Source organism: Hylobates moloch, unplaced genomic scaffold, assembly GCF_009828535.3.
Source record: "Hylobates moloch isolate HMO894 unplaced genomic scaffold, HMol_V3 SCAFFOLD_11, whole genome shotgun sequence".
Taxonomy (NCBI): Eukaryota; Metazoa; Chordata; class Mammalia; order Primates; family Hylobatidae; genus Hylobates; species Hylobates moloch.
In genome coordinates, this window is record NW_026652286.1 from 75,289,175 (window position 1) to 75,316,565 (window position 27,391).

General features: G+C 40.3%; 1 protein-coding gene and 1 long non-coding RNA gene across 2 annotated transcripts in view; one reads left to right on the forward strand and one right to left on the reverse strand.

Annotated features, from left to right (window-relative positions):
• MMP20 (matrix metallopeptidase 20) overlaps positions 1–2,967 on the reverse strand; it is a 46,199-nt gene extending 43,232 nt beyond the window's left edge. Inside the window, exon 1 of the mRNA XM_032168116.2 lies at positions 2,829–2,967. Coding sequence (XP_032024007.1) covers positions 2,829–2,954 — 126 coding nt within the window. The 5' untranslated portion in view covers positions 2,955–2,967. The remainder of the gene's footprint in view (positions 1–2,828) is intronic.
• Positions 2,968–20,061: 17,094 nt separating this feature from the next.
• The window catches only part of LOC131384644 (uncharacterized), a 29,919-nt gene continuing 22,589 nt past the window's right edge, over positions 20,062–27,391 (forward strand). The window contains exon 1 of the long non-coding RNA XR_009215704.1: positions 20,062–20,232. This is a non-coding gene — a long non-coding RNA (uncharacterized LOC131384644). The remainder of the gene's footprint in view (positions 20,233–27,391) is intronic.

The window sequence follows — 27,391 nt, forward strand, 5'->3', positions numbered from 1 at the left end:
TAATCCTGGCCCTGAATCATAGAAAAGTATTATGAAATATATAGTCTAAGGGACTAACAGTGGTTAAACCTTTATAATGGAGTTAAGATGATATATTTTTGAAGATAGGGTTTTTACTTTTTTTTTTTTTACTATGAACCTGCATAATTTTTATAACCAGTTGTTTATTTCTTTAAAATATGCACAAGATATTAGTCTTAGAGCACAAAAGGTTTCTGGCTGGTCATACGGGCAGGATTGAAATAGTACCTTTTAATGAAGTAAAAGTAACTCTCTGTCATCCTGATTAACTTCTTTAAAGTCTCACTGATCACTTTCTGAAACAACCTTATGCACTCACTGGTTGACTTGTTTATCTTCTCCCAGCACCTTCCCACCAGCTCCCTCATCCTCATGGAAGAAGCATAAGAACAGGGGCTTGATTTGTTTGATTGCCTCATATTTCTCCAGCACATGCCACGCTGTAAGCATTCAATACATGAACTTATGCTGCCTATTTTACTGCTTTTGTTTGTGATTTTATGAGGCTGATGAGGTTGTTATATAACGTTTCTATAAATTATAAGGTGGGATGTTATTAAATAATTCTTTCTTGTCATTGTGATCCTCATTAGAGATTCGGCCAGATCATTCCAGACTCCTAAAGAGTGACGAGTGTCCCTGCCCAGAGCTGAGGACCAGGGCCATTGCAGGCAGAAGGTGCTGTGTGTCAGGTGAGGAGATGTGGGCAAGTTTTCCTGCTCCTCGGTCTAAGGTCTTTCTGAGAGTATGTCATAAGGGAGACAGAGAAGGGTTGATTTAGTTTGGAGAGGAAAAAGTAAGGAATCATTAAAGGTCCCCAATATTCCCAGGCCATGCTACTGTTTCTAAACGTGCCTAGCCAGCAAGAATGGCTCCACCCAAGAGTGTCTAGCCCAGGGGTCCCCTGCTCCTGGGCTGTACCCAGAAACCAGTCTGTGGCCTGTTAGGAACCCGGCCCCACAGCAGGAGGTGAGTGGTGGGCCAGCATTACTGCCTGAGCTCTGCCTCCTGTCAGACCAGCAGAGGCATTAGATTCACATAGGAGCAGGAACCCTATTGTGAACTGCACATGTGAGGGATCTAGGTTGCATGCTCCTTTTGAGAATCTTATGCCTGATGATTTGAAGTGGAACAGTTTCATCCCAAAACCATCTTCCTCCCAGCCCCCTACTTCCCATGTCCATGAAAAACTGTCTTCCATGAAACTGGTGCTTGGCTGGTCTAGCCTAATTCCTTAATAGACTGGTCAGGGGTGACTAATTTTTTCTGCAAAGGACCAATAATTAATATTCTTTGCTTTTAGGCTAACCTCTGCCATTGTGGCACAAAAGCAATCATAGACAATCTGCAAACTAAGGGGCAGGGCCAACTATAGTTTCCCTGAACTGTGGATTAGAAGGAGGGTCTCCCAACACCTCAGATCCATTCTGGCCTCAGCATGGCTCTCCTTCTGGAGGTCACAAAACCTCTTTAGTTTCAGAATCACAGTGGCATGAGGCAGGGTAGGGAAAATTACATTTGGGAAGAAGGCACCTAAAGGTAGGTGGCACGGACAAAATACAATTGAATAAAGATCCCAGTATCCTGAGTTATTTTGAATTTAGTTCATCTAAAAGTGGGCTAAAGTCAAAAGAAGTTCAGTTCAACATGGTTGTGCTGGGCATCAGCTGTGCTGTTCATCTGCGGGGCTGATATTTAAGTGTTTAATGACTGGTATGGCCGGGGAACTGACCAGTTAATAAGGATGAGTGGCAGAAACAATCGGTAGGGACATGCCATTGCACATGGGTGCAAATCAGCTCTACAATGCAGACAGCTAAGCAGTACACAGGTGCAGCCTGGCAGTCAGGAAAGCAGCCCTGAGGCAGAGCTGGTGATCACAGATGTGCTGTGATGTTGGCAGACTCTTGAAAGAGAGATTTGTGTGCAAAAACATTTCCTCTACATATCTTTCACTAATGTTGGAAATTCCATCCGTAGACATCCATTTCTTTAGGTTAAGGATGCCACCCTTCTTTTAAAAACAAAAAATGCTTGGAAGCATATATATATATATATATATGTAGAAATCATTTTGAGTCAAGTAGTCTTTGCGAGAAATTCGAATATGGATCATTTCTATCAGACCCTTTCCAGCAGTCATAGAGGAGAGATCTTAAAAGAGGAAAATACACAAAGTTTAAGTACATAAACATTGTACTTTGTACTTACTACATAAACTTTGTTATGTACTTTGTACATAAACTTTTACTTCTTTGGGGAATATGCTTTAGGGAGAAAAGGCCCTCAAATGAGAAGTGGGTTGGCACCCAGGAAGAGCTTAGTCCACTTTAAATTTTGATCAGGGCTACCTTGAATATAAGAGCCATTTAAAAAGTGTAAACACAGGAAATCTCTTTGTTGTGACTGCTAAAGCTTAGCACTAAATTCACAACCTGCCTCTAGCATGCAGGTTATGCCTCGGTTTTTATTTTTCTGCTTCTATTTTTCCTCCTACATCATTCCTGGGAAGTACTTGTTTGCTCCTTTTATACTGTATGGTTTTCACAAGCCACCTGGAATTCTTTATGAAGCAAGATAGCTAGGTAGATATATATTCATGTATTTATTCAGTCATGTAACGTGGTACACCTAATATGCACCAGACACCAATCTAGATGGACAGAAGATAGCATCAGTTAGACTTCAATGGACTTATACAAAATGATTTTAAAAAAAAGTAGAATTTTTTTCTTATTTTCTCACTATGCCCTTTTAGGTTTTCTAGGGCAGAGGAGCAAGAAGGAATTGGGCAAAAATTCACAAACCTGTGCGAGGCGGTAGTTGTTCCTCCAGGTCCTGGGGGAGGCTGCAACTAGGGAGGGGGCTGCAGTGGAAAACTTCAAAGCCATGATGAGGAGGACAGCAAGGCCAGATGCAGGGAGCACCTTCATCCCCTCACAGTAGCTTGGTAATTATATCAGCCTGGGGGATGGCAGACAGTGCACGTTTGCACTTCGACCTTGAGCTCCTTTTATAGAGTCAAACAGGTCTGGACCCTCCGAGCAAGGATGATTCATGTCTCAAACAGTAATTATACAGCTCATTTCTCTCCCTGATGATGGGGTAACACAACTGTACACAGGAATCAGGGAAAGCTTCATATTTTTTTTGTTATTTGCAAAGTGGCAAAAGGAGAAAAACGGTCACTTTTAATGAAGTTTGTCAGCTAGTTACAAAAATTGAAGTACACTTGATTGATTTGAACCCAACTCAACTGAAACATTTGATTAGTCTTAATTTGGGGGCCTTTTTCCATTCTGATTACAGAAAAGTTAGATGATTACAGTATAATTGAATTTGTCCTCCAAGTAATCCCGAACTCCCCATGCATTCAACCCAATCGCCTGTATCTCCTGCATTCACTAAAAAATTTCTCAGTAGCAACTGCTGTTCATAATGATGGCTCTGAGACACATAAGATCCTGAATCATCAAGGCAGGATTACATTATACTATGCTGACTTAGGGTGGAAAGTGAACTGATAACTGTTAGAAAGCTTTTGGATGAATTAAGGCAAGAATTATGTCTTAGTTAACCAAAACATTAGCCAGAACTCCCCAATCTCTGTGCACTCTGGTTAATTGGAGTCATATTGTTTTTCCTGGGTCTGATTAAGATGGATTTGGATCCAGAGATGATATGGCGAAATGGTGTCATACGGTGGGAAAAGCACTTAGAGTCAGACAAAGCAAGATTAAATTTTTAAAAAGATACTTCCTAGCTGTGTGACGTTGGGCATGTCATTTAATCTCTGAATATCAGTTTGTTTTTTTTTTTTTTTTTTGAGACAGAGTCTCGCTCTGTCGCCCAGGCTGGAGTGCAGTGGCGCAATCTCGGCTCACTGCAAGCTCCGCCTCCCGGGTTCACGCCATTCTCCTGCCTCAGTCTCTCCGAGTAGCTGGGACTATAGGCGCCCGCCACCACGCCCGGCTAATTTTTTTTTGTATTTTTAGTAGAAACGGGGTTTCACCGTGGTCTCGATCTCCTGACCTCGTGATCCACCCTCCTCGGCCTCCCAAAGTGCTGGGATTACAAGCGTGAGCCACCGCGCCCTGCCATCAGTTTTTTTTTTAATCTACAAAAGATTGACAATACTACTACTATGTATAAACTTTTCAGTGTTATGGAGTAACGCATATAGCATGACATCTGCAAGCACCACTTGGCATCCATTAGATGTGGATTCAAATCCTAATTTTTCTTTTAGACTAGATTCAAGGTTATTCCTATGGTGAATACAGTGAATTCCTATAGTCTTTCTCACTCTGTTGCATTTTGATATACTTTCTTGCATGGAAGAGAGAGTGGTGGAGTTACAGCCAATGTGTGGTATCTAGTGTACAACCCCAGGTACTGAACAAGAGTTTGTCACACATTGATATGGTTTGGCTCTGTGTCCCTAACCAAATCTCATCTAGAATTGTAATCCCCATGTGTCGAGGGAGGGAGGTGATTGGATCATGGGGGTAGTTCCCTCATGCTGTTCTCATGACAATGAGTGAGTTCTCACAAGATATGGTGGTTTTATAGGTGTTTGAAAGTTCCTTCTTTGATCTTCTCTTTCCTGCTGCCTTGTCAAGAAGGTGCCTGCTTCCCCTTTGCCTTCCACCATGATTGTAAGTTTCCTGAGTCCTCCCCAGCCATGTGGAACTGTGAGTCAACTAAGCCTCTTTCCTTTATAAATTACCCAGTCTCGGGTATTCCTTTATAGCAGTGTGAGAATGGACTAATACACACGTGCAAACAGAATTTCTGGCATGTACTGTGAGATACACAAAACATGTGTCTCAGAAGAAGAAAAAAGAAAACCACAGATTAGATTCATTCAACTAAATTATAAGCTCTTTGAAGACTGTATTCTAAAAAATGTTACTTAATCAAGTTTGTTAAAAAAAAAAGAATGAATGAATGTACAAGCATATACTAATCATTGCTTTTTGGTTTCAGGAAAGGAATAGGATATTGCAATAATTTTTCAAAATTTGCATTTATATGGTCTTCTGTCTTCTAGAGCCCTATCTTCAACAGCTGCCAAAATTGAAGAACAAAGAGAATCTTTGAAACTTCCCTTCAACTGGTCATCCTCTTCCCTTTTCTCCTCCTTTAAACACTGTTCCAATTCTTTATGATGGCCCCAATGCAAAGACAGACATGGAAGTGAACATTGGAGTGGAGGGAATGATGGTAAGAAATTCTGGGACCAATAGAGAGAAAATATTCTCACCTCTCGGACTCTAAAGAGTATTCTAAGTTCCTTTTTTGGAAGCACATGGAAGTTAATAACTGCCTATAGGGTGTGATCTAGATACTTCTAGAAGGTTCCAGTATCCACTTTTCTAACACATAAATGCAATCAATCCCAGTGCTCCTAAGTGCAACATTTTAGTTATCAAATGCAAAAATTTTGAAGAGGAATAGCAATTTATGTTCTTATAAGTCGTTTATATATTAGTGTGACTAAATTTCACCTCAGAGTCAGCACTAGGCAACATCTTTGACCTTTCTAGAGAGAGAATAATAGAGTAAATGTCTGGTAATTCCTCACTATGATTTCCTTTTCCTGATTTTTCTTCTTCACAATGGAGCAAAGGTCTGCTTTCTTTCTATCATTCTTGTATCAACTCTAAATTGAAACCCAAATCACTGAAATCTAAAAAATCATATAAAAGCAAGTCAATGACTAAAAGAAAATGAAATGAGAGATCCTATCAGAGAAATATGAAAGGGAAAATACCACCAATTAAATAAGTTATGGGAAAAATAAATCATTACACCATTAAATGTATATGTCGACATACTGTATGTTGTTTCATGCTTATTGTCTTTCACCAGTAGAATGTAAGTCCCGTAAGGGTAAGGACTCTATATGTTCTGTTCGCAGCAGCATCTCTAGTGCATAGAACAGTTCCTAGCACAAAATAAACAGTTGCTGAATAAACGAATGTATGAATAAGTGATTAATTAATGATTAAAGATAGAAAGAAGAAAAGCAAGATTGTCCTTAGAGGGATAAATTTTAAGTCAACCCATATAATGGATCAAATGAAGGTGTATAGCATCACCCTAAGAAACCAGAACCTTTATTAAACTCACATTATATGCCAGACATGTAGCCAAGTACCTTATGTACATTTTTCACACAACTTTATGACATGCTGTTTTTCAAGTGAAGAAATAGGCTCATGGAGGATAAATGATTTGTTAATTTCACATAGATATTAAGGCGATGGCTCCAAGATTTTCACCCAGCTCTGTTAGACATCGAAGCCTGTGTTCTTAACAGTTATAGGAAGCATACGTTGGTGCCTTCGTGGAGCAGTGCCTTGGGAACATGGTATTTCAAGTTGGCTGTCAGGGAGATCCCTAGGCTTATTCTAGCTGTCCCCCAGCTCCCTGGCACTCTCATGTGTCTGGCCTGAGCAGAAGTTGGGCCAACCAGAATGCGCAAGCTCCCTGGCTGGTGGTGATGTTTCTTATTGCAAATGACTCGTTTGTTACTCTGGTTTCTGTTTTTCAAACTTCAGTGAATTTAACTTTCATAAATGATTAAATTTCTAGATTTCCAAAGAGTTCAGTTACAACCTGGTAAATTTTTCGGAGTAAGGGATGCTTCCCATTGAGGCAGGATTCTGAGTGATCAGTCACCAGCTACGTTTTATTCCATACCCAGCCTTACCATGGCCCTTCTTTCAAATGACTCCAGTAAATATATGTTACTTTGAATGGCCGACTCCAAAAAAGTTTATTTATATAACTTGTAAATCATATAATATTCTATTCTGTAATGGTATTTTTTTAAGTTTAGAAATTTATGATTAGAATACAGAATAACATGAACCATATTCCGAATTTCTAGAGCACACATATTCCAGAATCAGACAGAATAAAAATAGAGGAAAGAAAAAAGTGTATTTAAAACAAAATACTACCCCCAGAATCTCATATAGAAAATGAGTGAATGATCTTACCTCATTTGTGAGAATGAGAAGCTCAGAGAGGACCTGGCAAGCTTATATCCAGAAGCCAACTGGTTTGTTTTCACCAAGAACAGAAAAAGAAAGAGAAAAGGGGAGGGAAAGGAAGAAAAAAAAATACACTTACTTTGTACTGTAGGTAACTTTGGTTAGAGAGGAAGAAGCAAACAGCCTTCTGATTTGGCAGTTATTGGCATTAAAATGAGCTATTAAAGAAGATTGTGAGGTTGCCTTCAGCAGTCTTTGAGTATAGGATACAGCATCATGCTTTTAGAAAAGATTTGGTTCAGTGGGGTTCTGCCTATCTGCTCAGGCTCGGGGTATGTGCAAAGAACTTAGATTAGATTGCTCTGCCAAATTTTATATATATACAAATACATATAATTTATAAATACTTATTGATATAATTTTTATATATACAATAAGTAAAATACCTTCATATTTTCAATAAATATTTATTAAGTATCAATTATTTGTTAGGCACCAGGAATACAGAGATAGGAGACACTGTTTTAACATTCTAGGAGCTCAAAATTTACTGCTGCAATAAAATTGAACTTGGAGTAAAATCAGATAAAGATCGACTGACTCTTAGTAATAAAAAAATGTTTCTTTACATTGCAAATTGGTAGAATCCTTCTAAAAAAGTATAAATGATTTATCAATGTGTAAAATATTAAGAGGACAATTTTAACTAAAAAGGCAAATAAAAATTACACAACATTTGATTCTGTATCTGCCGAAGAGAAGAATATATGCAAAAAAAAAGGAAACCTGGGGTAAAGAAAACAGTAGTGTGAGGGGGTAGGGCCTTACACCTATCAATTCTTATAAAATTTCCTTTAATGCTACCATGCATTTTTTCAAAACAGTAAATGAAAGTGTGAAAGACTATATCAATGTACCCTTTATATTTGTATTTGAGTGAACAGAAGACATATATGATGAACTCAGTGGCATATTTAACTCATTCATTTGTTCAGTTGCGATTCTTCTTTCTATTTATTCAGTCTAGAACTCTTGTGTTTATTCTACCTGCTGACACTAGGCTGAGTCCTGGAGGTACAAAACGCAGATAAAACCTCTCCTTAAACAGAGTCTTAGAATCTCCAGGGAGAGACTCAGATATAAACTCAAAATATCTTACAGTGTAATTAGTAAAAAAAGAAAGGTATTTAAAAGTCCAAATGAGGCAGAAGAGGGAAAGCCCATCTCTGCCTGGGCAGTTGAGAATGAGAGTAAAATGGAGGAAAGTAGGGGCCAGGGTGGACTTTCCATGGGGATGGGGCTTTAGTTGAGGGCTGATTGCTAATGGAATTAGAACTCACCTGCAAGAAGGGTGCAGTGAGAAGGAAGGAGAGTGACAGGTAGTGGGGAGGGGGAAATTCCAAGTAGACGAGGCAATGAGGTAAGGAGATGTTAAAGAAGAGCATCTGTTCTTAAGAAACTGAAGATATTTCTATGTACAAGGCAGTTTTGGGGGCAGCCAACAGGAGGTGGGCAGAAAAGAAAGGCAGAGACCGGTCTGTTGGAGGACGCCTCTCACCCACAGTTCCAGGTACTGACACAGAAAAGCAGAGGCCAGGAGTCATTTGCCGGGTGAACTTTGGTCAAAGGGAAAGCCAGAGAGCAATTTCCAGCCCAAGCTGCAGATCCAAAGGGCATGACTGACATGAGGCTCCAGGGTGCAGAGCTGGAAAATGGTTGGCAAAACAGAGAAGGCAGAAGATGGGCAGAATGGCATGGAACAAATCCGGAGCAGCCACAGTGCAGCAAAGCCTTGGAGGGCTTGTGGGGTTTTATTTAAAGGGCCTGGAGAGGAGTGTGCTGGGCAACGTCACAGGCATCTTGTGTGCCAGGCTAAGGCATCTAGACATTAATGGTTTGTGATGGGAAACCACTGGAGAGTTTCTTCCCCAGCAATGACATGATGAGGTTTGCATTTACAGAAAGATTGCTCTGAAAGGAGCATGCGGTATGGATCGGAGGGGAGTGAGGATGGAGGCTGACAAGGGCACCAAGGGGAGGGTTATAGGAGGTCCAGTCAGAGGGCTTACCGTTATATTTATCTTAGGTCATGAACTGTGAGAGACGAGCTGTCAGTATAAATAGCATTTTGTTTATTCTTGTAAAATCTCTGGCATGTATTGCAATGATCACCAATGTGAGCTTCTGAGATTGGATAGTAAATGTGTTTACAGCTGCCTGTGTAGAGGGCGGGATGTCAAAAGTCCCATTAGAGCACATTTCACTTGCCCAGTCATTTTAGTGAGTCAATTTGCTAAATTATAGACTTATTTCAGCATACAAATCAGCAATTCTGGAAGCTGATAGTTTGCCTGGCAGCTTCTTTTGAACATCTCCATTTTTTCCTGGAGTGTTGTCTACAGGTAAAATCAATTTAACTGTTTGGAAAGATCTACCATATCCCCAGTGCTATCGTCTGAATGTTTGTGTCCCTCCCCCCCCAAATTCATATGTTGAAATTCTCACTCCCAAGGTGATAGCACTAGTAGGTGGAGCCTTTGGGGTGTGGTTAGGCTATGAGGTTGCAGCCCTTATGACTGGAGTGTGTCCTTATTAAAGAGGCTCCAGGGAGCTGCCTTGCCTCCTCCAGCAGAAAGTCACCATCTATGTATCAGGGAAAGCTCCCTTGATCTTGGGTGTTCCAGGCTCCATAACTGTGAGAAATAAATTTTTGTTGTTTATAGGCCACCTAGTTTATGCTATTTTGTTATAGCGACCCAAATAAACTAAGACAAATCTGGAGCATATTGTGGTGCCAGGTAGTACACTGATGAAGGAATGTTTAAAGGACACTATCCAGCTTGTTGGAGCCCCCGCTGGCCTAATCTAAGACACTTTGAGCATCAAAATCCGTAATGATAGTAATGGATTGTGGTCCATTGAATGAAATAAAAACTCATGAGTCTGTACTGATATAAACAAGCAATAATGGGGAGAAGAGAAAGCGATTCCTTATGGTAAAAAGGTAACATAAATACATGTAGAAAGAATGATGGCTTTAGAAAATATGCATTTGGTCAGCAGGGAAGTGCAAACCAAAACCACAGTGAGATATCATCTTACCCCAGTAAAAATGGCTGTTATCAGAAAGACAAAAAATAACAGATGCTTGTGAGGATGCAGAGAAAGAGACACACTAATACAACGTTGGTGGAAATGTAATTTGGTACGGCCACCATGGAAAACAGTATGAATGTTTCTCAAAAAACTAAAAGTAGATCTGCCATATGATCCAGCAATCCCACTGCTGGGTAAATATCCAAAAGAAAGGAAATTCATATGTTAAAGGGGCGTCTTCATGTCCATGTGAATTGTGACTATTCACAATAGCCAAGATAAGGAATCAACCAATGTGTCCATCAATGGATGAATGGATAAAGAAATGTGGCATATATACACAATGGAATACTATTCACGTGTAAAAAAGAATGAAATCCTGTCATTTGCCACAACGTGGATGGAACTGGATGGAGGTCGTTACGTTAAGTGAAATGAACCAGGCACAGAAAGACAAATATGACCTGTTCTCACTCCATAAGTCGGAGCTAAAAAAAGTTAATCTCACAGAGGCAGAGATATATGCTCTGGAGGACATTATGCTAAGTGAAACAAGGCAGTCACAGAACAAATACTGTACGATTCCACTTATTAATACATTAAATACTTAAAATAGTTAAACTCAGCCAGGCATGGTGGCTCACGCCTGTAATCCCAGCACTGTGGGAGGCCGAGGCGGGAGGATCACTTGAGGTCAGGAGTTTGAGACTGGCCTGGCCAACATGATGAAACCCTGTCTCTAATAAAATGCAAAAAAATTTAGCAGGGCATGGTGGCATGTGCCTGTAGTTCCAGCAACTTGGGGGCGGAGGCAGGAGAATTGCTGGAAGCTGGGAGGCAGAGGTTGCAGTGAGCTGAGATCGCACCACTGCACTCCAGCCTGAGGGACAGAGTGAGACTCCATCTCAAAAAAAAAAAAAAACAAAAAACTAAAAAATAAATAAAATAGTTAAACTCGTAGAAACAGAGCAGAATGATAGTTGCCAAGGGTTGTGTTGGGGTGGGAGAGAATAGAGAGTTGCCGTTTAATGAGAATATAAAGATCACATATGTGCTGATGAAACCTTAATTTTTATCGTCAGCTCAGATTTTGTTTTAAGGTATATTCAAGGGTTTCCTGCAATCTCCGCTTGAATCTCTCCCCACAGGGACTATGAAGTGGCCACCTACTGTACTGTCTGCTTTGAGTAGCCACACTGGTCCAATGGGAAGCTATCCTTTCAAACATGTAATTTGAATGAAATTTCTTATTGGCTCTGTCTCTCTGGAAGAGAGGGAAATGCTCCAGGTAAGACACGCCCCTGACCTGTGCTGGGCCAATCATAGTCCCTCATTTTCCTGGCCGCCTTCCATTGGTCCAAGAATGGGCCAATCAGTGACCCAGCTGGATTAATTAGACTGGTTTCCCCATATTACCAAATTTGGGATTAGAGATTGGGCTCTTTCTGGGAATGGAGTAGTAAGGTTCATGAATCATTTGTGGTCATGTTCCCTGCTCAGTGGAAATGCCAGGTGGCAGTAGAAGAGAATGAAGCAGAGATGAGAGAAAGAAAGAGAAAGGGAGACTGAAAGTGTTTCATCCTCAGCAAGGCTCAGTAAGCATTCATTTTGTGTAGTTATGTGAGCCTCCCAGTAAATTTCCCCTTGATCTTAACTAATTCTAGTGGGATTCCTGTCACTTGCATTTCACCTTCAAATTGAGGTCAATTCAGAATAAAACTTGCCATCTTTCGCAACATGCCTTTTCTGCCCATTCCCCCACCACCTCCCCCACTTATTTCTCCTCTTACATTCTCCAGTTTAGCAATGCCACTAGCCTTAGCTGATGTGTACTGGTAGAACTGTCATGGTTGCTCATGGGCCTTTGCTGTGTCAGTACCAATGCCATGCAGGTTGAAACATACTTTGAATATTACCCCTGCCAACGCCTATCCAGAAACCAGGAATTTATTCTTGATTTCAGCTTCCCTCTACCTCTATGTATTTTTCCTCAGCTTTTGAAATTTGAAATGCTTTACTTATTTGATGTTTACTACTGTATTTTTAAATTTTGCATTTTGAAATGTTTTCAGGCTTACAAAAAAGTTGCAAAAATTGGCCGGGCATGGTGGCTTACGCCTGTAATCCCAGCACTTTGGGAGGCCGAGGTGGGCAGATCATGAGGTCAAGAGATTGAGACCATCCTGGCGAACATAGTGAAACCCCATCTCTACTAAAAACACAAAAATTAGCTGGGCATTGTGGCACGCCTGTAATCCCACTACTCAGGAGGCTGTGGCAGGAGAATTGCTTGAACCCGAGAGGCGGAGGTTGCAGTGAGCCAAGGTCACGCCACTGCACTCCTGCCTGGCAACAGAGCAAGGCTATGTCTCAAAAAAAAAAAAAAGTTACAAAAATAATACAAATAATTCACCTATACTCTTCACCCAGATTCTTCAAATGTTAACATTTTACATAATCTCAGTCTCATTGTCAAAATCAGGAAACTAGCTTTGACACAATACTATTATCTAAAGCAATGGTTCGCAAAGTGTGGTCCAGGAACCCCTAGCGGTTCTCAAAAATGTTTCAGGGAAACCATAAGGTCAAAACTTTGCTCATAATAATGCTACATATGATTTTCCTTCTTCGCTTTCATTTCCTCATGCATTTTCCTGAGGCTTTATGACATGTGAATGGACTGCGTGCACAGGCAGAGAAACAAATTTCCTTCCAGAAAGCCAGATATTTAATGGGTTTTCAGAAGTGTAAAACAATGCCACTCTTCACAACAATTGTTCTTTTTCGAAAATATAGTTATTTTTTACAAAAATATGTTACATTAAGAAGTAATATATTATTATTCTTAAATGAACTATTAAATACTAATTGTCAATTTTAATTTATAATATCCTTAATATGATAACTATAGCCAGCCATAAACAAGAGCTTTTGGGGTTCTTAATATATTTTAGAAAGGTAAAGGGATCATAGGACCAAAATGTTGAGAACTGCTGATCTAATTCATGGGCCCAATTATCTAATTTTTTTTTTTTCTTATCTGGGATCCAATCCAGGATTTTACATTGGATTTAGTCATCATGCCCCTTTATTTTCCTTTAGTTTGAAACATTTCCTATTTCTTTATCATTCTTTATTTATCTATCTTGATACTTGATATCTACTCTTGGTATCTTGAAACTTTTAAAAAGTATTGGTCAGGCCTGGTGCGGTGGCTCACGCCTATAATCCCAGCACTTTGGGAAGCCGAGGCGAGTGGATCACCTGAGGTCAGGACCAGCCTGGCCAACATGGCGAAACCCCATCTCTACTACAAATACAAAAATTAGCCGGGCGTGGTGGCATGAGCCTGTAATCCCAGCTACTTGGGAGGCTGAGGCAGGAGAATCTCTTGAACCCGGGAGGCAGAGTTTGCAGTGAGCCAAGATTGCACCATTGCACTCCAGCCTGGGCGACAGAGCAAGACAACATCTCAAAAAAATAAAAAAGTATTGGCCAGTTATTTTAAAGGAGGGCCCTTGATCTGGAATTTTTTTATGCCTCCTCATGGTTAAATTCAGATCATACATTTTTTGTAAGAATACCACAGAACCTGTGCTGTGTCCCCTTGGTACCTCACATCAGGAGACAAATGATGTCAATTTCTTTCATTACTGGTGATGTTAAATTATAACTTGGTCCCTGTGATGTCTGTCAGATTTTTTCACCTGTTGTTTTACCCTTGTGAGAAGACACTATGAGACTTACAGAGCTATTCTGTATGTCATTCATGATACTCCTGTCCACTGATTTTAGCAACTGCTGCTGATTCTTGCCTGAAACAATTTTTACAGAGGTGATTTTCTATTTCCTTTGTTCCTTCTGCATTGTTTCGTTGGAATTCAGTGGTAAGGAAGTGCTTTTTCTTCTCCCTCACCTGTTTACTTATCCATTCCATTATAAGAGTTATAGAATCAAGGATTCTTATTTTATTCTCTAGGTTATAATCTGTTGGTATGATTATTTTGTTTATGAAGAATAAAACAACTCTTCAGAACCAATTTTTTGAAAATATGCTTATTTTTTACAAAAATATGTTACATTAACAAATAACGTATTATTATTTTAAAATTGACTATTAAATATTATTTTTCAATTTTAATTTATAATATGCTTTATGTGATAACTATAGCCAGACAAACTTGGCTGATGAATTGTTCAAACTGGGCTGATGGAGGCCCCTGCTTCCATTTAACATGCCTCCAACATTTTGTCAGGCACTTTCTTGTGTACTGGCATCACAAGATATTTAGAGCTCATCTTGTACTTACCCTGGCCCAGCCCTGGAATCAGCCATTTCTCCAAGAAGCTCTGTTTCCTCTTATTAGAGAACAGTATCTAGAAATAAAAATCTGGCTGGCTGTGCCAAATGGTACTGTGCTGTCTTTACTTGTTTTTAATAATTATTTTTAGTTATTACAAAATTTGTACAAGGTCTCTGTTAATAATTCATAAGAAAACAGATTTTTTAAAGTAAGTAAATTAAAAATCACCTATAACATTATCACCTAATAACTGTTATTTAAACACATTTTTAATATGATTTTAAATATATATGATATTTTATATATATGACAAGGAGTAACAATTCAATTTCTAAGTGGTTTACTAAGTCCTGCAGAGTCTGGTTTTGTAATGTTTTTGGAGTCTGTTTCCTTCTTTCCTCCTTCACTGCCTTTGTTCAAGCCCTCATTATTTCTTACTTGGATTCTTAAAATAGCCTCCTTACAGTCAGTCTCCCAGCATCAGTCTTGTACTGTTCTGATCCAAACTTTATCCTGTTACCAAAGTAACATTTAAAAAAATAAAGTATAATCGTGTCATCCTGTACTTGGCCTTTAAGAACAAGCCCATCATCCTTTGCGTGACATTGTTCTCACCTTGCAGTCTCCACCCTCTTTTCCCACTCTCCCTGCTTGCAGCCTCTGCTATGGCTGTAATGAACTCCTTGTCACCCCTGAATTGTGCAATGAACTCTAATCTCGCCCTGCCTTTTCAATGTTGCCCTCTCTACCAGGGACACCCTCCTCCACATCCTGCCTAGCCTACCTGTCCCTTGAGACTCAGCTTAGATATCATTTCTTTATCTGTCGCCTAATACTTCTCATGCTATTGGGAAAATTGTTTCTCTTTCTACTATGCTTTGAGTGCCTTAAGAAAGGAAATTTGGCATCAAGTAAATATGTTTGTTGAATAAATTATAAACAATTTTAAAAGCGAACAAAATGTATTTGTTGAAGGAATTAATGAAATGACTTGATTAAAAAATGGAAATAGAATGAAGATTCAGTATGTGACAATAACACCATATAGTAGTTTCTTTAGATTCCAGAAAAAGGTTAAATGTAATGTTGTTTGGAATTGAAATATTTAACAAATTAAGTTTTGTGGTACCTTTGTCAAAGTGAGGATTTGTCTGTTGTCATAGATTGAGTTCCCCTAGAAGCCAACTCTGAGAGAGACACGAGAGGGTAGGAAGTTATTGGGCAGTGCTCTTGGAGCACCACATGTAGATGGGAAGGGAAAGGAAGCAGGATATGGAGAGGGAGAAGATGGGCTGTAATGGAGTCTCAGGATTGTCTCAGCGTCCCAGGGATTGGGAGCTAACATAGCCCTTGTATTAGTCTGTTTCACACTGCTGTAAAGAACTTCCCTGAGACTAGATAATTTATAAAGGAAAGAGGTTTAATTGACTCACAGTTCTGCATGGCTAGAAAGGCCTCGGGAAACTGACAATCATGGCAGAAGAGGAAGGAGGCACCTTCTTCATGAGGCAGCAGGAGGGTAAAGAGCCAGGAAACCACCACATAAAACCATCAGATCTCATGAGAACTCACTCAATATCATGAGAACAGCATGGGGGAAGCTGCCTCCATGTTCCAATCACCTTTGTCCCTCAACACATGGGGATTACAATTCAAGATGAAATTTGGGTGGGGACACAGAGCCAAACCGTATCGGCCCTTCAGAGTTGTCCTGGGTTGGAGCATGGTTGAAGGGCCTTATTACCCCTACGTGGACCAACTGCTGGATGTGGTCTGATCTGGGTAGGGGATACGGCCTGGGGAGAGGTAAATTCTTTTCAGTTGAGGCAATTCAAAACAGGAGGAAATAAATTCTTCAGTCCAGCGTGGGGAACATCTAGACATTGTACCATAGCATCCACTGCATCCACAAATACTATGGGCTAGGTGGATTGGACTCCATTATTACTCAGTGTAGTCACTAGGGAGAGTACATCGTTTCTTAAGAACGCTCTAGACTTCAGCCAGGGGCAAAAATCCAACCTTTCCATTGAGCTCGAGGGCAGTAAAACAACAAAATCCTTCAATTTGGAGTCAGATGGGCAGAGCGTTTCTTTCCTTGAGATCGCTATGAAGGAGGCATACTGGAAGCTATTAGTCAACTCAAACATTTTCTATCTGGGAAAGAATAATGCAAGGAAGACAGAAGAGAGCTGGGTCATACAATGCCAGAACCATCAGCCACAATTTCTGTGAGGGAGGACAGAGCAGAACTCAATGAATCTTCCATTGAGAACTGAATTGAAAATAAATTTTGATAAAGACTTGAAACAATTTAATTCTAGCCTTTTAGTTTTATTGCTCATTAGTGCCCATTATTACATTTAATGTTTCTGCTCAAAGAATATAAAAGGATTTTAAATATTGAATTCTGCAAAAGCAGTCATTTCAAAATTTTGAGACGAAGGATTTTAGTTGAATTAAGAAGTCACTGGTCGGGTGCGGTGGCTCACGCCTGTAATCCCAGCACTTTGGGAGGCCGAGGTGGGCGGATCACGAGGTCAGGAAATTGAGACCATCCTGGTTAACATGGTGAAACCCCGTTTCTACTAAAAATACAAAAAATTAGCCGGGCGCAGCGGCAGGCGCCTGAAGTCCCAGCTACTCGGGAGCCTGAGGCAGGAGAATGGCGTGAACCCGGGAGGCGGAGCTTGCAGTGAGCCGAGATTGTGCCACTGCGCTCCAGGCTGGGTGAAAGCGCGAGACCCCGTCCCCCCAAAAAAAAAATGAAATCCCTAAACATAAAGATTTACATTTTTAGATAAGAAAAATGATGAATAAAGGGCAATGTGAGTAGCAGTGATTTCAAAGAAGCATATATAAATAAAAATAGTCTTAAAACACATAATCATAGTAATTCATGAGCACACAATGAAACAACCACAGAACTTCCTGCTCAGTATTCCCAGCAAATAAAAAGGTATTTTGCATTCATTAAGCTTCTTAAGTAATTTTATTTTAATCTTTAACAGTCAGAGCCCTAGATCTCTCTATTTTGTAATTCTGAAGTACTTATGTCAATAAATGTCTCAAGACCCACATAATGGTTAAATTATGTGGTTAAAACCTCAATTTTGTTTTATAAACCTTTCCCTAAAAGTCTTGGGACAAATTTCAAGGAAATAATTCACTAGTTGTAATTCATTTATAATTAACCAGAATCTAAATAAAGGTAGCATTCCATTTTGAGGAAGAATTATTGGTGTGTTGGAGACACAGGTGATGTTTTTGTAAAAGACAATAGTATCAGCAAACTCTTTCCAAGAACGTCTACTGTTTGGAGAAGTCAGTTTATGTATGGTGATGGGAAATTTTAGTTCATTAATTTATTTATCTTTTTGATTATTTATATATATGCAAGATAGGTAGGCACTATAGCTGTGTGATCTTGGGTAAGTTATTTAACTTTTCTAAACTTTAGTTTCTTCATTTATGAAGTGAGGATATTAATACCTACTATATCAAGTTGTGTGAATTAAACGAGAAAGTGTGTGTAAATGCTTGGCACAATGCCTGGAAAGTGAAAAGTACTGAATAAATGATTGTTATTATTATACAGCATTATATATTATGTATACATATATAACACAATTATATTTTAACATCTTATGTAGTCATTATTATAATCATAAGATATAATTTACCTGCAAAGCACTTCTCAACATCATTCCCTTTTGACTTGAACTCTTTCAAACATGCTTAGAACTGTGAAGCAAACGGCTACAGCTTAATGAGTGGTTATAAGAGTACTCTGTTTTTCTTCTCTTTCATACTTTTCTCCTTCCCAAACTTTTAAACATATCCTAAATTTATCTCCTTTACCCCTGCCCAACCACCCACTCCACAATTAAAAGGCATTGTCTTTAAGGACACAGGGCTCACTGTGGATTGCCTCCCCTCCCATCCCCTCCCTCCCTTCCTCCTTCCCTTTCTCTTTTCCCCGTTACCCTCACAGTCAGTCCCTGGAACATTGCTTAGGAGATTTTTGCCAGCAAAAGTTGAATAAATGGCTGAATGAAAGTTTACAAATATCCCAGTTATTTATTCACTTAACGAAGGGCCACATGCCTGGAACGAATGCTGTTGTAGTAAACATTGACCCAGCCCTGTCCAGGTCACTAGCTGATCCGAGAGACAGTCATGCAAAGGTGCAGTTACAAAACAGGGGTCAAGGGCAGAGATAGGATGTCATTGTTATGGGATTACTGGGACGTGAGAGAAGACTTCCTGAGCATGAGAGGATGGGCAGCCCTGAAGCAGGCAAAGGAAAAGTGGCACGGCAGGAAGCAGGTCAGATGAGGCGGCCTGGTTTGTGCGAGAACATGACAGACCAGTGTTCCTGAAGCCTAAAGGGAGGGTGAGACAAGGCAGAGGAGGCTGGCCTGGCCAGGTCACGGAGTCTCCTTTGCCACACTGAGAGTCCGGACTTGAGCTTGTGGAGGTGAGAGATAAGCGTTGAGTGGTTTTGACCCTTCTTGCATTTTTCACTTTAACTTCTTGACTTTTTCCTGTTTGTATTGACTTCCCTCTATTGCCTCCAGTGTCAAGAATAGAATCTTGGCTCTCCCTGAAAATGTGTATTCCTGAGAAATTGGAGTCCACAGGGAAAAGAAAGAAGCTATTGTTGTATTTGCCACTGGGCCTTCCCTGGGGATGTGTGGGTTTCTTTTCAGTTCAGAGCTTATTTTCACTTTTTAAATGATCTATCATCAACTTCATTTTTCTCTACTCAAGTGGAAAGTTTCTAGATTTTATTCTCATGTTTCATATTCCTTATTGCTGTTTTAAAAGAAAATTTCTGACTCTTAAATATGATTATTCTATTAGTAATGTGAGAAGGCCGGGCGTGGTGGCTCACGCCTGTAATCCCAGCACTTTGGGAGGCCGAGGTGGTGGATCACCTGAGGTCAGGAGTTCGAAACCACCCTGACCAACATGATGAAACCCTATCTCTACTAAATAAAAAAATTACCCAGGCATGATGGCGCATGCCTGTAATCCCAGCTACTTGGGAGGCCGAGGCAGAAGAATTGCTTGAACCTGGGAGGCGGAGGTTCTAGTGAGCCAAGATCACGCCATTGCACTCAAGCCTGGGCAGCAAGAGTGAAACTCTGTCTCAAAAATAAATAAATAAAGTGAGAAAAACAATTATTCAAAGGCATTTATTTATTGTAATAAACAATTATATTTATTATAAAAGTGGTCTTCCTTCCTTCCTTCCTTCCTTCCTTCCTTCCCTCCCTCCCTCCCTTTCTTTTCTTTCTTTTCTTTCTTTCTTTCTTTCTTTCTTTCTTTCTTTTCCCTCTGTGGCCCAAGCTGGAATCTACTCGGCTCACTGCAGACCCCCTGCCTCCGGCTCCCGTGATTCTCCTGCCCCGGCCTACAGGCTGCCTGGGATTGCGGCGCGCGCCACCACCGCTGCCTGCTTTTTCTCCGTTGGCTGGAGGCGCGGTTTCGCCATGTTGGCCAGGCTGGTCTGCAGCTCCTGACCCCGAGTGCTCTGCCCGCCTCGGCCTCCCGAGGTGCTGGGACTGCAGACAGAGTCTCGCTCACTCGGTGCTCGGTGTTGCCCGGGCTGGAGTACGGTGGCGTGGTCTTGGCTCGCTGCAGCCTCCGCCTCCCAGCCGCCTGCCTTGGCTTCCCAAGGTGCTGGGATTGCAGCCCTTGACCAGCCGCCGCCTCGTCTGGGAGGTGGGGAGCGTCTCTGCCTGGCCGCCCCGTCTGGGAAGTGAGGAGCGCCTCTGCCCGGCCGCCCCGTCTGGGAAGAAGTGAGGAGTGCCTCTGCCTGGCTGCCCCGTCTGGGATGTGGGGAGCGCCTCTGCCCGACCACCCCGTCTGGGAGGTCTACCACGGAGGCCAGAAGCAATGTGGGGGCTGGACGTGGTGGCTCACGCCTGTAGTCCCGGCGCTCTGGGAGGCTGAGGCGGGTTGATCACTTCAGGCTAGGAGTTCGAGACCAGCCTGGCCAACATGGCGAAACATATGAAAAATACAACAGACAAACCAACCAACCAACCCAGCGACAACAAAACAGGTCTACCCTGGAGTCATACTCTAATTTTTTCTATTTTCCTCCCTGTCTGATCCTTTATCCCACTTTCTTTTTCTTCCTCTTCCTTCTTCTTCTTCTTTATCAAATAGAGGATTGAGTTATTATCATTGATCCATACAAAGTCCCTCTCTCATTCATTTTCTTTAATTCCCACTCCCCATTTCTATTCCCCGTCTTCCCATGTGCAACCTTCCTAATATGTTTGATACGCATCTTTTTGTTTGTATGTATTTTTAGAAAATGTTTATTGTTTTGTGTGCAAAAAAATTAATAAAATAATTACACACACACAAAAAGAAATAAAAATAAAAAGTACAAAACCACCAACAACAAAAAAAGTGGCATCTTCAAGAGCTACTGCAATAACAATGACAACTTGGACTTTAGCTAAAGTTATGTTCATTTATTCAATGAATTCTTTTTTCTTTCTTCTTGGAGATTGAATTTAAGGGAAATTTAATCCTAGCTAATGCTTTCATTTTTCATTTTGTCATTGCTGTTGGCTTTGTTTTCCCTCAGAACTGACTGTCGCATATCTATATATTATAGTCTTTGTCTGTAACTTTTTTTCACAGTTTTTTTAATTTCTTTTTTTATTATTCATTTATTTATTTATTTTTTGAGATGGAGTTTCACTCTTACTGCCTAGGTTGGAGTGCAATGGCACGATGTTGGCTCACTGCAACCTCCACCTCCTGGGTTTAAGTGATTCTCCTGCCTCAGCCTCCCAAGTAGTTGAGATTACAGGCACCCGCCACCACGCCTGGCTAATTTTTATATTTTAGTAGAGATGGGATTTCACCATGTTAGTCAGGCTGGTTTCAAACTCCTGACCTCAGGTGATCCACCCACCTCAGCCTCCCAAAGTACTGGGATTACAGGCGTGAGCCACTGCCTCCAGCCTCTTTTATTTCTTAAAATAGGTGTTCCTGGTTTTTTTTGAGCATTGAATTTTTAAAAAAGCATTCTTGTATGTGTAATTTAAAATTCAGTGTCCCCCTCTGTTACCCCTAAATTTTATTAAAAAGGAATAAGTGAGAAGTGAAATGAGAAAGAAAGGGCACCCTGAGTGATTGCTATTTAGTGTGGTTTCATGTATTGGTTAAAATATATGATTTTAATTAGGAAGCAAACTCAGCTGTGCTTTCAGATTATTAAGCAATATTAATTTTTTTCCCTCCAGAAAGCCCTTCAGATGTTAATCATTGATTTATGATCATGGGATGTAGCTTCTTTGTCTGCAAATAACCAGTTGGCTTTAGTGTCTTTTGGTAGGAAGAGCAGAGGTTAGGGTCATCTATAGGCAAATAAGGATGGTCACCTTGTGGGTTTTCCGAGTCCCAAGGTCAAGCTGGCAGTGCTGGGCATGACGTAATTGCCGGTGGAGCTAAAATGATCTGAAGCATTTGCATTTGTTGCACCCCCAAGACCATCATCACCAAATCTAGTCAAAGTCGTTCTGTACTTCTACAGACCATCCTGAAAAAGTGGCAAGTTGTCTCTCTACAATTTCTTTCTTTCTCCTTTGTGTTCGTCTTACCCCAATTTCATCTGAATGAAGTGGTGGCGGCAGTGGTGAGCTACACCTCCTAAGGGCTGACTTTTACTAGGGTATTTAGTATCTTCTGACCCTTTTGATCCCTTGAATGGTGAGGCCATGCTTTGGCTTATACTGCAAAATAATCCGACAGCCAGGCTGGTGGCCCTTACGGAGTTACACTCCAACTTCTGGGCTCAGAGCCTTGCTCTTTCTCTTATTTGGCATTATCAGTTATTGTAGTATTTTTGGCTCCTTGAGGGTAGCTTGATACAGTGTCATATTTTGATATGAAAGATAATAGGATACGATAGTACCACAAAGGACAATGCTTAAGATTTGCAATGGATGCATTTTTCCTTGTCTCCAATAAGAATTTTTCATTAGGTAGCATTTGCACATAACTCCATTTTGATATTTATCTCTTTTATTTGGGCAATTACATGTCTGTCCCTCAAACTAGATTATGAGGTTTCTAAAGGCAGAAAGCGTATTTCCCTCACCTTTGATTCCCCATTCCCATAAGATCTAATATGAATTACAGAGAGCAGTTCAGTAAATACTTGTTGTATCAATGGAATTACAGCAGTAACACATATATTGACCTGGAACCAGAATCATGTTCTGAATGCAGAAGTATGTACTTTCTTTTTCTTTCTTGAGAACGCAGGATCTTTTTAAAAATGTTAATTTGCAGTTTGAAGCTGTTTAGGTTAAAAAAAAACACAAGAAGCAGCAGCAAAAGAGACCAAGTAGGCACTTTTGGATACTATAATTACATATAAGGCTTATTTTTATTATAGTTCTTCAGGCTTAATCATGCTTTTGATTCCATGAAATGTCATAGAACCACAAGACGGAGAAGGTCTCAAAAGACCTCTTAGTCTCTGTCTAAAGAGACATGAGTTTAAACTTCTGCAAGCATTTGCTTACCCTATAGTTTTCTTTTAAAATATCCAAGAAAAAAGGACACATCAAGGTCCAAACCATTTTTAAATAAATACTTTTTTAAATGCCTTTTTCATTTATGGTTTAACCATCAAATATGCCTTTTTATTTCAGTTTCTTCTTTTCTTGCCAATTATGAGAGTTTTTTTCTCTGATCTCTTTTTTTCTGAAAAAATTTTTATTGTGTATATTTGAGGTTTACAACATGGTATTACGTGATACGTATAGACAGTAAAATACTTACGGCCTGGCGCGGTGGCTTACGTCTGTAATCCCAGCACTTTGGGAGGCCGACGCGGGCGGATCACGAGGTCAGGAGATCGAGACCATCCTGGCTAACACGGTGAAACCCCGTCTCTACTAAAAAAAATACGAAAAATTAGCTGGGCTTGGTGGCGGGCACCTATAGTCCCAGCTATTCTGGAGGCTGAGGCAGGAGAATCACTTGAACCAGGGAGGCGGAGCTTGCAGTGAGCCAAGATAGCACCGCTGCGGTCTGCCCTGGGCAGAAGAGCAAGACTCCGTCTCAAAAAAAAAAAAAAAAAAAAACAAACTTAACTATAGTAAAGTAGATTAACATATCTATCATTTAACAGTTACTTTTTTGTGTGACAAGAACAGCTGAAATCTACTTATTTAACCAAAATCCCCAGTACAATACAATTTCATTTTATTTCTTATTTATTATAATTATAATAATAATTCTATTTGAAATGGAGTCTTCCTCTTGTCACCCAGGCTGGAGTGCAATGGCGCCATCTTGGCTCACTGCAACCTCCGCCTCCCGGGTTCAAGAGATTCTCCGTCCTCAGCCTCTCGAGTAGCTGGGATTACAGGTGCCCGCCACCACACCCAGCTAATTTTTTGTATTTTTAGTAGAGACAGGGTTTTAGCATGTTGGCCAGGCTGGTCTCAAACTCCTAACCTCAGGAGATCCACCTGCCTCGGCCTCTCAAAGTGCTGGTATGACAGGCGTGAGCCACCGCGCCCAGCCACAATTTTATTAACTGTAGTTCTCATATTGTACCTTAGATCTCTAGACCTGTTTATCCTACATGTCTACTATTTTTTATCCTTTTACCTACATCTCCCAATTTCCTACCTTGCTACTCTCATGGGAACTACTGTTTCATTCTCTATCTCTGTGTATTTGAGTTTTTTGTTTTTTTTTAATTCCACATATAAGTGAGATCATGCAATATTTTTCTTTCTATGTCTGGCTTATTTCACTTAGCATAACATCCTTCTGTCTTCCTGGTCCATCCCTGTTGTGGTAAATGGCAGGATCTCCATTTTAAAGCCTAAATAATATTCTACTGTACACACACACACACACACACACACCACCACCACCACATTTTCTTTATCCACTCACCCATCTATGGGCATTTAGGTTGTTTCCATATCTTAGCTATTGTGAACCTGGGAGTGCAGATGTCTTTATGAAGTGGTGATTTTGTCTCCTTTGGGGATATACCCAAAAGAGGAATTTCTGGGTCTCATGGTACTCCATTTTTAATTATTTTTGGAATCTCCATACTGTTTTCCATAATGGCTGTACCAATCTACATTTCTAACAACTTTGTACAATGGTTCCCTTCACTGCGTACCTTTGTCAACATTTGTTATTTCTTGGCTTTTTGATAATAGTCATCCAAACAGGTGCGAGGTGATAGCTCATTGTGGTTTTAATTTGCATTTCCCTGATAGTTAGTGATGTTGAGAACATTTTAATATACCTGTTGGCCATTTTTATGCCTTTTTTTGGAGAAATATCTGTTCAGCTCCTTTGCCCATTTTAAAAATCAGATTATTTGCTTTTCTGCTATTAGGTTATAAGAGTTCTTTATAAATTTTGGATATTAAGCCCTCCTCAGATATTTGGTTTGCAATTATTTTTTCCCAGCTTATAGTTGCCTTTTCATTTTGTTGTTTTCCTTGCTGTGTATAAAGTTTTTAGCTTGATGTTTATTTATTTTGTTTTTGTAGTAAAAGCTTTTGGTGTGTTATCCAAAAAAATCATCACCAAGACCAATGTTAAGGAGGTTTTCTTCTATGTTCTCTTCTAGGAATTTTATAATTTCAGGTCTTATATTTTAGGTCTCATATACATTTGGAGTTGCTTTTTGTATACGGTGTAAGTTAAGGGTCTAATTTTATTCTTTTGCATGTGTAAATCCAGTTTTCCTATTGAAGAAACTATCTGTTCCTCGTTCCGTCTTCGTGGTGTCCTCATCAAAACTTAGTTGACCGTATCTATTTAGATTTATTTCTAGGCTCTCTATCCTGCTCCATTGGCCTATGTTCTGCTTCTATGCCAGCACTATACTTTTTCCCTTCCCATTTTTTTTTTTTGTTGTTGTTGTTGAGACAGAGTCTCACTCTGTCGCCCAGGCTGGAGTGCAGTGGCACGAACCTGACTCACTGCAGCCTCTACCTCCTAGGCTTAAGTGATCCTCCCACCTCAGCCTCCCGAGTAGCTGGGACCACAGGCACGTGCCACCACGCCTGGTTAATTTTTGTATTTCTTGTAGAGATGAGGTTTTGCTGTGTTGCCCAGGCCGGTCTCAAACTCCTGAGCTCAAGCAATCCTCCCGCCTCAGCCTCTCAAAGTACTGAGATTACAGGTGTGACCTATCACACCCAGCACTTTTTTGCTTATTGTTGCTTTGCTATATAATTTCAAACCAACTTTGCTTTTCTTTCGTAGTACTGCTTTGGCTGTTTGGACTTTTTGGTGTGTGGTTCCGTACAAATTCTAGGATTGTTTTTTCTATTCCTGTGAAAAAAGCCACTGGAATTTTGGTAGGGGTTGCGTTAAATCTGGGTATTGCTTTAGGTAGTATGGACATTAACAATCTGGTTTCTTTTCCGCTTGCATAAATCTTTGGGCTTTTCTTCTTCTCTTTTCAAAGAGAACTTTAAACTCCTCACCTTTCTACTATGCAGAACAATTTAACAGGCAACACTTGTTTCTTGAGCATGCACTAGCAGGATATGAGGTGAGTCTTACCCTTGACCAGTAGTTATTAATCAAGACATCTATTCCAGGACAAATACGGTGCTTTCCCCAACAGGGATTTAGGTGAATGAGATTTTTCTTCATCTCATTACGTTTTCACATATACTTCTAAATAAATGATTCCCTTCCTTTGTTCTTTCAACATAGTGCTTAATTTCCAGAAATACAACCTTGTTTCTTCTCTTTTTGGTTCTCTGCTCAGGTCAACACCCATCATCTCGTTTTAGACCCACAGCTGATTACATGGTTCTAAAATAAGCCAGACTGCTCCAGATTGTAGCATTTATAGGTTGTTGAAAGTGCTGGTGACTCAGTTCCTGGAGTTTGCCAAACACCACCACTGGCAACACAAGCTATGTTTTGCCATCATCTTCATTATTATTGTCATCATCATCCTCATTATCTTTTGCTTTCCATCGGATTTCTAGGTTTCCCACTCTACTTATTTTGTTCTACTAGTGGGCTGTTCTTTTTTTTGGGTACTCTTTAAAAGAATTCTAAGGGTTAAAATAGTGTATGTGATAGTTGCCTGATGGATTCACTTTGGCCTATTCAAGGCACATTGATCATATGAAGGCAATCATTTGGTTGTGGACTTCTTGTCCTGCTGTCTTAAGAAAGATTTTTGAAAAATGTGTTGATAGAAGTACCATGCAGCATGCTAAGGGAGCCATGCTATGGTCTGAATGTGCCCTCCCCAAATTCATATGTTGAAACTTAATTGCCAGTGTGATAGTATTAAGAGGTGCGGGTCTAAGTCACGAGGGCAGAGCCTTTGGGATTAGCATGTTTAAAAGAGGTGTGAGGGAACTGGCCACACTTTCTGCCATGTGAGGACGCAGTAAGAGGTGCCATCTTGGAGGTAGAGAGCAGTTCTCACCAGACACTAAATCTGCTAGTGCCTTCATCTTGGACTTTCCAGCCTCCAGAACTGTGAGAAAATAGGTTTGGCATGGCCACTTTCCCCTTCCAACTCATCTGTCAGGGGAGTAGGTAACAATGTGTTATGGCTGCGGAGCTTTCTCCCTACAAAGGAAACACCAGGAATGATGAAGCAATCATTTCCCCCAACAGTCCTTTGCTTCTTTTTTTTAAAATTATTTTTTCAGTTGTTTTCTTTTCAACTTTTATTTTAGGTTCAGGATATACATGTGCAGGTTGTTATATGGGTAAATTGCATGTTGCAGGGATTTGATGTACAAATAATTTTGTCACCCAGGTAATCAACATAGTACCTAATAGGTAGTTTTTAAATCCTCACCCTTCTCCCACCTTCTACCCCCAAGAAGGCTCTGGTGTCAATTGTTCCGTTGTTTGTGTCCATGTGTACTGAATGTTTACCTTCCACTTATAAGTGAGAATATGCAG